The 10,444-nt window shown below is 48.4% G+C and overlaps 1 protein-coding gene across 4 annotated transcripts in view; it reads left to right on the top strand.

The window, feature by feature from the left end:
• Ttll8 (tubulin tyrosine ligase like 8) overlaps positions 1 to 10,444 on the top strand; it is a 66,660-nt gene that overhangs the window by 37,506 nt on the left and 18,710 nt on the right. For 3 of the 4 annotated variants that reach the window (XM_021183999.1, XM_021184002.1, XM_029469424.1), the window contains 4 exons: positions 361 to 509; positions 2,704 to 2,947; positions 4,195 to 4,630; positions 5,341 to 7,416. In XM_021183999.1, coding sequence (XP_021039658.1) covers positions 361 to 509; positions 2,704 to 2,947; positions 4,195 to 4,630; positions 5,341 to 5,943 — 1,432 coding nt within the window. In that variant the 3' untranslated portion in view covers positions 5,944 to 7,416. Of the gene's footprint in view, positions 1 to 360; positions 510 to 2,703; positions 2,948 to 4,194; positions 4,631 to 5,340; positions 7,417 to 10,444 lie in introns of those variants that run through there. The other variant, XM_021184001.2, reaches the window with a different exon arrangement.

The following is a 10,444-nucleotide window of genomic DNA, read 5'->3' as shown; positions in this document are numbered from 1 at the left end:
CCCCTCTGCCCCTCTGCCCCTCTGCCCCTCTGCCCCTCTGCCCCTCTGCCCCTCTGCCCCTCTGCCCCTCTGCCCCTCTGCGTCTCTGCGTCTCTGCGTCTCTGCGTCTCTGCGTCTCTGCCTCTAAGTGCTGGGGTTAGAGGCATGCACTAGCATGCTGGGCTTAGGGTCCTTACTTCTTGACACACAATGCCCAGGTCCATCTTCTAAGTCCATGACCCCAGGTATCCTCAACTGGTAGGTATCCTCAGCTGCCCTTAACCCTTTCTTGCCATATAGCCACCAGCCTGTCCTGGAGCAGAGGCATCCACCAGTGCTGTCTCTCTGCGCCTCACGCCCTTTCTGGATCTTGCTTTTTAGTGGCAACGCTTCCATCACTGATTCGAAAAATTACTTTGCACAATGCCAAGCTCTGCTGAGTAAGATCAGTTCTGTGAACCCTCAGACAGAGATCGATGGGATCCGGAACATCTGGATCATAAAGCCTGCAGCCAAATCCCGGGGTCGAGGTGAGTTCACTGGGCAGAGCACTCCCCGTTATGCAAGTTCCCAACCTTGACAGACACCTGCTCTAGGGTGGAGGGAGACTTGCTGCCAAGGTCAGATGAGGGCCCAAGCTGTGCTAGAGGAAAGGGGGTCCTGTCACTGTGCTGTTCTAGAGTTTGCTATTTGAGCTCAGATTTTCTCATTTGTATCCACTAAACAACCGCTAAGTGTTGGGGTTTTTTGTTTTGTTTTTGTTTGTGTGTGTGTGTGTTACCTTGATCTTAGCAACAGGCTTATTGTAGCCTCTAAAAAGGGTGTAGGGGAAGCATCATCTCAAACAATGTACTTCCTGTCCCCTGGATTCAGGGTAAAATTCGCCTGTAAAAACCGAGCACCCCTGAGAGGCAAACTCTGAACACCTCATAAAATTTGCCTGTGATTTATCCACATGTTCGTTCATACTTCTGCCTCATCTACCCAAAGTGTAGCCAGAATTACATTGTCTTCTTTCTTAGTGGTGTGTGTGTGTTTGTGTGCATGTGCACATAGTCATATGTGCATATGCTTGTGTATGGTGGTGGATGTGCGTGCATGTGTGTATACACATGTGTGATAGTATACGCATGTGTATGTGAGCATCTGCACATGTGTAACTTCCTAATTATTTTTGTTTCCAAAGTCAACAGTCTCAGTTTTTCTATGAGGGATTTTTCTCTTGTCTCTGATTTAAATGCTAAGTTTATTTATTTCCAGGCTTTCCTGTGAAATAATAAAATATTTACAGCTATCAAATTTCCTCTGTCTGTGGCACCAGCTGCATCCTCTTGTCTCTGTTAAAGAATGCTCTATTTTTCTGTAGCATTTAAACAGACTTTTTAATTTGTATATCCTGTTGGTCTCTTGATTTATTCTGAAGGTTTTTTTTAATTCACAAGTTATTTATGTGACTTAAATGTTTTTTAGATTTATTTATTTTGTGTGTATGAGTGGGTTTTATTTCCTTGCATGCATGTATGTGTACCATGTGTGTGCCTGGTGCCTGCAGAGGCCAAAAGGTGTCAGAACCCCTGGAATTACAGGTGATTGTGAGCCCCCACGTGACCTTTAAAATATTTTATTAATGTGTGGTTTATCACATCTAGTCCTAGAGGTCTTCTCTCCTGAATTCTTCTGCTGAATATATATGGTCCATTCCCACCTGGTGCCCTGCAGACAGTCAGGGCTTCCTCCATTCTTCTGTGATGCTGCTGCCTTGCTTTGTAGCTGTGTTCCTTCCTGGGCTCTGGGCTCAGCCCCCTCCCCATCCTGAGAAGTCTCTGTCTCCCCTCACCCGTCAGGCCATACCTTCCTCCCACTGAAGACTCCATTCTCAGGGGCACTCTGTAAATTGTTCAGATGTGTGGGTCAAATGCCTGCGCTCTTGCCTAGTGCTGGTGGCCCTTGGTGACTTCCCAGGCAAGGTCTCAACTTGCTGTGACTAAATAAATGGAAGCCATGTGCTCTGTGAGCTCTTCCCTTGTGCCCGTGGGACACTGCGGCTGGAAGCCTCTCTCTACCTTCGCATCAGAATTGATGACCACACGTCCTGCGGAACGGTCCCCCCAAATCTCAGCAGAAACTTGTGTCCCTGGGCAGCTTGCAAGGGTGCTCTGCCTATCTTGTGGCCTCGCTCTTGTCCTACATTGTCATGGCAGGAGAAAGTGAGCAGCAGGCTCTGTCACTGACACTAACCCCAACACAGCTCAAAACGAAACATTTGGTGCCTTCTCGCCTGCCTCACAAGTCGGGCAGACCTACTTTAGGGCCAAGGTTGGAAAAGTATAGAGTCTACCTATGGGTAAAGGAACGTCAATGGGGAGGCATTAAAGGCCTCCTACCTGTGCCAAGATTATCCCATTTGGCTGGTCCCTCCTGTAGCATAAACCCTTACTGGTCTCCAACAGTCCTGCTCAGAGAGCACACCAAACCCAAAAGCATGCTCCTGAGTGATGGATTCTCTGGTCTGCTTTTCCTATATGCTCTCTGGAGTGTAGGGTTGGTCCCATGGCGGGAGAGCTGAACAAGTAGTCAACGTCCCCTGAGTGTACACCTGTCCTGCCCAACCAGTCCTGCAGACTCTTGGTGCTTGGACCAATGGCAGGGTGGGTGTCAGGGCTCATTATGGCTGCCTGGGGACTATGCTGCACCAGGCCAAGGTACCACCTCTTGTTCTTGGAGATATTGTGTGTATGGACCGTGTGGAGAACATCCTGAATCTGGTGGCCACAGACAACCAGACCACAAAGGACAACAAATGGGTGGTCCAGAAGTACATCGAGACCCCAATGCTCATCTACGACACCAAGTTTGACATCAGACAGTGGTTCCTCGTCACAGACTGGAATCCCCTAACCATCTGGTTCTACAAAGAAAGCTACCTCCGCTTCTCCACACAGCGCTTCTCCCTGGACAAGCTGGACAGGTCAGCAGTGGGGAGCTCCATATTCCTCTAAGCACATAGCATGAGGCACCCTGGGTCTTTGGCACTCTGAATCCTCTAGGTGGTCCATCACTGCCAGAGCATCAGGGTATGGGGGCTACCAGGCTCAAATTCTCAGGGAATTCCTGGGGAATGAACCAACACATCCCAGTGAGGGTAGGAGATTGAGAACCTATCTGAATCCCCAAGGATGACCCAGGGCTTCCTCTCCATGGTTTAGTGATGGTCACTTGGCAGGCAGGACTGGGAACTTGGATGCCCTAAGGGGACTTTGAGAGGGAGAGTTAGCTGGATTCCTGGGAGGCTAAGGGTTGCTCAATTGAAACTTTGCTGGGTAAACTGTACCCTCGGCACACCTGGAGTGACACCTGTTAGGTTACACCTGGAAGGGGGCTGGGCAGAGCTGAAGGCAACCACCCCCATCTGTGTGTTGCCTCCCGACAAAGAGTCTATAGCATAGCAAGAGCTAGAAATTCACTTTGCAAATGAAGTCCGGGAGCAGCCTGCAGTCCCGGAAGAGCCTGTTAGCCTCTCCACATGGGCCCAGCTAAACCAACCAGCCAGGAACTCTGTGCCTGGCAATATCACACGCTCTCTCTCTCAGCTTTGGCTGATGGGAGGTTTCCCAGCTGAACAGGCATAACCCAGCTGTACAAACAGAAGTTAAAGACAGAGTTTGAAAACTACCATTTAGGTGGCTACATCTTTTTAAATGTTCACCTTTTTCACATAGGTCTGTGGAGCAGGCCTCATTCTGGAACTGGATGGAGGTTCCCAGTGTGGAATCCCTACCCCCATACTGCAGTTGAAATGAAAATCCCCTTAGTCCTAAACAGTGCCTTACAGTTTAAAGGTACTACTTGTTTTAAGTTACATGGAACTAGGCAGGAGTGAAAAAAACAAACTCACTGGAAACATTAGGCAGGTGGCTCATGGGCTCCTATAGACGTGTGCATGTGGAGAAACTGAGGCACAAGCAGATTTCTTTTTCCTAGTGGTTGGTTCTGCATTGGTGAACCTCTGCTACATCCTGGTACAATCTGTGCTGTCCCCCAGGCAGGTGGGGGTGGGGGGGTGGTCCATGCTGCTTCAGGGTGACAGAGCAGTCCCAGGCCTCCTGAAGCCACCCTGCACCAGGCGTTGTGACTCCAGGGCAAGCTGGGGAGGCTGTGCTGACTCTGTGTGATGGTTGTTGGTGTACACCAATCTCACAAGGACATTGCCCACAGCGCCATCCACCTGTGTAACAACTCCATCCAGAGGCGTCTCAAAAATGATAAAGAGCGCAGTCCGCTGCTACCTTGTCATAACATGTGGACCAGCACTCGTTTCCAGGAGTACCTGCAGAAGAGGGGCCGAGGAGGAACGTGGGGTAGCATCATCTACCCGTCTATGAAAAGAGCTGTCACCAACGCCATGAGGGTAGCCCAGGACCACGTAGAAGCCCGTAAGAACAGCTTCGAGCTCTATGGAGCCGACTTCATCCTGGGGAGAGACTTCAAGCCCTGGCTCATCGAGATCAACTCCAGCCCCACCATGCACCCCTCCACTCCTGTCACGGCTCAGCTCTGTGCCCAGGTGCAGGAGGACACCATCAAGGTGGTGGTGGATCGCAAACTGGACCGAAACTGTGACATCGGCAACTTTGAGCTTCTGTGGCGGCAGGTGAGGATAGCAGCAGCTACCCTTCTTAGGCTGCTAGTGTCTGTCCACAAGGTGGGTGGGTTTGGGCTCCTGGGTGGCAGACACTTCATTCTCAGTCACTGGGGGGGGGGATGAAGGGGGGGACACAAATCCTGTTTCTTGGGTCTGGACAAAGTGGTCCTGGCTTCGTGCAGGACTGTCGGGAGCCTGGGTCTACTGATCTGCCCCGAGCTCACCATTCTGTGTGCACCTAGCAAAAGGTTTACTCTAGACATGGAGGCTGGCTGGACAGCCCTGTCACTTGGGCCCTGTGGCCTTCATAATCTAGTTTTTCTACCTGACATTTCTCCATGTCCCAGCTTTCTGGGTAATGGGAGAGGCCCTTGCCTGAATAGCTGGGGGTGTTCCACAACCCCTGGGCGCTTCTAGACTTTTCTCTTCAGAGCCCCTTATCCTCTTTCTGAAGTTTCTCCAGTGCCCTCCCATCAGGAATGACCCAGCAGGCTAGGCATCAAGACTGAGGCTTTGGCCTCTGGGCTACTGTCTGCCCTGTGGATGGAGCCCCAGGACCTGTAGAAAGACAAGCTGGGTGCTCTTTCTGAAAGAAGAGTCCACAGACAAAGCTGCTGAAGTATGGCGGGCGGCTTGGTGTGGGACCCGCCAGGTGACTCTCCAGCTGCTGGTTTCCAAGTCAGGGGAGGAATCCTCACAGGCTATATCTCTTCTCACAGCCAGCCGTGGAGCTGCCACCGTTCAACGGGTCTGACCTCTGTGTGGAAGGTATCAGCGTGAAGAAAGCCAAGAAGCAAATGCCGCCCATTGCCAACGTCGGCCTCTCAGAATCACTCTTAGACGCTCCACCCAAAGTGCGGAGTGCCCGGGCCCTGATGGAAACAGCGATCAGGCCTTCCAGAACGACCGTGCGACAAGACTGGAAACGAGAAGAAGCAAAGGTACTTTCAACCACTTGGTCCATGCCAGTAATGGATGCAGAGGTCAGAGGTCGAACAAAGCCCATCTATGCATTCGAGGTCAATGACTACCAACATGTAGACAATAAGTCCCACAAGAGCAGTTATACCAGAGTCCAATCCAGTAAAGTCCCAGGGGTGAACTTAGTAAGTGCACAGCACCCTGCCCTGTTGGCACAGACTATGAAAACCACACAGATGACCTCGCCTCCACCACCCACCGTGCCAGGGAACCATAGAGAGGCTTCGCCTTTTTGTCCCATTGTATTTGAGGAACTCTGGCTCCACCCCAATTCTCAAAGACGACCTTCAAGCTGTATTCTCCAAAACAGGGCACAGGGTTGGATCAGGGGTATCCCCTGAGAGGATCTCACAAGGGGTGCGGGGGCAACGCTGGCACTGACCTAGCCAGGCACTAGAGTCTGCGGTGTAATGTTGGCCAAGGTGAGCAGCATACTTGGGTCCTATTGCAATAGTCCCAGTGGGGTTTCCTCAGTACTACTTGTTTCCTTTAAGATAGAGCAGGGATCCAGGGATGGGTTATAGTGCTCAAACAGCATCAAGTGCCGCCACGGATATGGAAGGTGGAAGGACCGCTGAGCTCTTGCGCACACTTTCCTGAAGATTCAGATGGCATGGACACATCCGTGATACAGGGCGAAATATCTGAGCTGTGATTATACCCAGGACTTCATTGGGCACTTGTTAACTGGCATTGGTTCAGAAAGTGTTGGCTCAGGCCCCACCTTAAAGGATGTTTGTGCCCCTGTGCTATAACCTTCTACCTAATTAGTCTATCTCTCTTACTACCTCCTCGCTACCTGGTCCTGTCTATAGCTCTCTTGCCTGCTTGTTGTCTGTGTCCCTGGATGGGAAGGTCTGGAGCAGGTTCTCTCAACGCCACCTTTGCAATTGTATCCTACTGCCAAGGATGGCATGTGATGTGTCAGGTGAACACAGGTGTGTGTTGCCTGTCAAGGCTCGGGGTGGGGAGTGGGGGTCAACCTCCATACCTATGCCTAAGCCATCCTGCCTGGATAACTCTGCAAAAGTGTGTCTAGGAACTCTAGGGGCTGCACACCTACAGAGTTCTTCCTCTGGGGAAATGTCAGTAGAGACAACAGCTCTAGCTAACAAGTTGTAGGAATATCTGTAACAGTGTAGCAATAAGCTACACACCAATAGCTAACAAGGGAAGTTTAACTCTGATAGCCAGGTCAACGAGACTCTAGAGATGGTCTCCCCTCCAACAGCTCCTGGTGTCCAGCAGTGACCTCTGATGACTGGTGGCTGCATCACTCCTGGGTCCGTCTTCACGCAGGCATTATTGCCTTCCATGGGTCTGTTTAGAGTTAGATAAGATAGCAATCCTTGTGTTAGATTCCCGCCCGCATTGTAGTATGACCTCATTCAGGGATAACCTCAGCAAAGACTATTTCCGAAAAGGAAGGTTTGCAGGTGGACATACATTTGGGAGGATGCTTCACCGTATCTCACTCCCATTGCAGATATAGATAGTACTGATTCACACTCTGGCCAGCACCCACCGGCAGCTGTTGCCCCCGGACGCTGCTGTTCTTGCCTCTTGTGAAGTATTAGGAAGCTTCTTGCATATTTCCACTCGATAGTAAAATGAAAATTATCTGTTGTCACATATTTAACAACCACTTTGGTTTCTTCTAGAAAGTTCTCACTTGTATCTTTGGTCAACTGTCCAATGGACCCTGGGTCCCACTTTTCTCTTACCTGTCATAGTTTCTGTTAAAGACTCCTCTCTCCCCACTCCTCCCACCTCCTCCACCCCCGGTCCGTTGCTTTTTGTTGCAAAAATTGTTTCCTGCCCTATAAATGGTCTTTTCACTTCTTCTTGGTGTTTTTACTTTTTATGTAAAACCATCTTAACTTTAATACAACCAATTTAAGCAACATCTCTAAACTTGGTGATTTGTGTTGTTTGTCGATGAAGGACTCAAAAGCATAACAATAACCCTGGGTGTCTGCTAGCGACTGTGGTTCCTAGAATGGGATCATCATTAGCATGAGGCAAGATTAGAGTCCCAACAGACCCCTCTGGAAAATCCTCCCTACTCAGGCGGTCACCTCTACCATGTGGTCTATGCTCACATACATAGGCCTATCCTTGCACGTGCCAGCCTGGCTCACTGATCTAGTCATCCACCTTAGGTCAATGCCAGTGTCTTTGTACTGTATACAGCCTTATTGCTTTATGCAAATCTCTGCATCTCATTGCCTTAGAAATGGCTGAGCTGTCCTGGACTGATACTTTCACATACGGTGCAGATTCAGGCAATCAATATCAAGCTAACCACCAAATGGGAAACACTCTTAGAATTTTTGGAGGGCACTAATTTGAACTTGTGTATCAGCATATACGAAAAATATTTGTATTCCGGGTAGAGCTGCCTTCTTTACGGCATCGAACCTTACATGTAGTTCTTGAATACAGTATGTCTATTCATTTGCTTATCCTTGAGTGTCTTTGTTTAAATGCCTATTGGATATTTTTTATGCATATGAGTGTTTTGCCTCCGTGTGTGTGTGTGTGTGTGTGTGTGTGTGTGTGCCTGTAAAGATCAGAAAGGTTGCTGGATCCCCTGGACCTAGAGCTCTGGATGCTTGTGAGCCCATCATGTCGGTGCTGGGAACTGAACCCAGGTACTCTGCAAGAATAACAAATGCTCTTAACTGCTGAGCCATCTCTCTAACCCTTAAACACCTAAAATTTTTAAATGGCATTTATTTGGAGTGTGTGTGCATGCATGTGTGCGTGAATGTGTGTGTGTGTGTGTGTGTGTGTGTGTGTGTGTGTGTGTGTGTGCATTAAGGTCAGAGGACAACTTCTGAGAGTCAGTTCTCTTTTTCCATCATGTGGGTCCTGGGACTTGAACCCATGTCATCAGGCTTAGTGGCAAGTGCCTTTACCCACCAAGACATCTCTCTGGACCCTAAACTGTAATTTTCTTTGCTTCTTTTCAGCAGACTTCTTCCTCTGCATATTTTCTTTGTAAATGGTAATCTTTTTATAGATAGAATTTTATTGTATCTGCAAAGTATGCCCATTTTATAGAAATACTATTGACTTTTAAAATCATCATCTGAATAAATCTTGTCGATTCTTTCAATTTATTCAAAGATTCGTTGGATTTTTATCATGAGCATCCAATGTCAGAAACAGACCCACACACTTGTCAGAGTTTCTTGAATAACAAGCAATAAGTTCACAGAGTATAGCTGTTTCAGACACACATGGCAATGTGCCAGATACTTCTGATCTCCTTGAGAACCCTGGTCAAGGCAGACACTTGGTCTCTCTCAGTTCCAATCTGAATTGCTACTATCAACTCTGACCACACATGACAGCGCGCATGGTAAATATATCAGTGTGTGTGTGTGTGTGTGCGCGCAGGAATGTCACAGAGTGGCTGCACAGGGTTCAGAGGCACGGTCAGGTTGAGTTTCCAGAAGCCTGAAAGCAGGGGTGGGTCAGAGATACAAGGAGAGGCCATGCCATTAAGACAAGGAAACAAACAAAAGCATGGGAAGAGGCTGGAGAAAGGTAAGTGTTGAGCGGTGACTGAGTCCAGCTGAGGAAGTGAAAGGGCAAAACTAGGTACAAACAGGAAGACCGGAAGATGAGCAGACAAGCAATCTGAGTAGGTCATGTCATGTCAACAGTGGGGAAGGAACTAGGTTGAAAGCCTGAGGCAGTCTTTTTGTTTGTTTGTTTTTTAAGATTTATTTATTTCACATATGAGGGTATACTGTCGCTGCCTTCAGTCACAGCAGAAGACACCATCACATGCCCATTACAGAGCCACCATGTGGTTGCTGGGATTTGAACTCAAGACCTCAGGAAGAGCAGTCAGTGCTCTTAACCACAGAGCCATCTCTCCAGCCCCCTGAGACAGTCTTTTATCAGTCTGTGCTGCATGGGGAACACTGGACAGGTGCTGTGTCCAGTACCATGTGCCCACTTGGCCTAAAAGCCGTCCTCCACCCTCAAAATGAAATCAAAAGCCACTTGTGTGGCTCACTAGAGTCTCTCACAGTAAGACATAGCCTGAAATACCAGTTTACACAATAGGGAGTAACTTAATGGAGCAGGGCCCAGCTTAGTCAAAATAATTAGATCAGCTGATAAATTTTCTTTTTCTTTTTAAATTTTTATCATCTATTTCTTTTTATTATTTTACTGCACTGTCCAGGACCTTATTTTGTTTGCCTCTTCATTGTTCTCAGGTATAGATAAACCAATTAACCTTAAATCTTATTCTTGCACCCCTCCCTGTATTTAGATTCTTTTTAAATTAATTAATTTATTAACTTTCATTATTTCAAGACAGGATTTCTCTTTATAGCCTTGGCTGTCCTGGAACTTACTCTGTAGACCAGGCTGGCCTCGAACTCACAAAAAATCTGCCTGCCTCTGCCTCCCGAGTACTGGGATTAAAGGCGCGTGCCACCATTGAAAGGCTGCACTCTTTTGTAAAGTTAGGGCTTGGGATAGAACTTCACACATTCTAGGTTTGCTTCTCTGTGGTTGTGATCAAAACACAGAAAGAAAGAGTTTATTTGGCTTACAGGTTCCAGCCTACCATCAAGGGAAGTAGGAATTCAAGGCAGGAACCTGGAGGCAGGACCTGACGCAGAGGCCTTGGAGTGGTCCTGTTTACTGGCGTGCCCTCACTGGCTTGCTCAGCTATTTTTCTTATATAGCCCAGACCCATCTGTCCAGATGGTACTGCACATAATGGGCTGTGGGTCTCCTACAGGAATTAGCAACTAGGAAAATGCACACACACACACACACACACACACACACACACACACACACACACACACA

The sequence above is a fragment of the Mus caroli genome, chromosome 15 (assembly GCF_900094665.2).
Source record: "Mus caroli chromosome 15, CAROLI_EIJ_v1.1, whole genome shotgun sequence".
Lineage (NCBI taxonomy): Eukaryota > Metazoa > Chordata > Mammalia > Rodentia > Muridae > Mus > Mus caroli.
The sequence above is the reverse complement of the archived record's forward strand: the minus strand, read 5'-3'. Positions and strand labels throughout refer to the sequence as shown.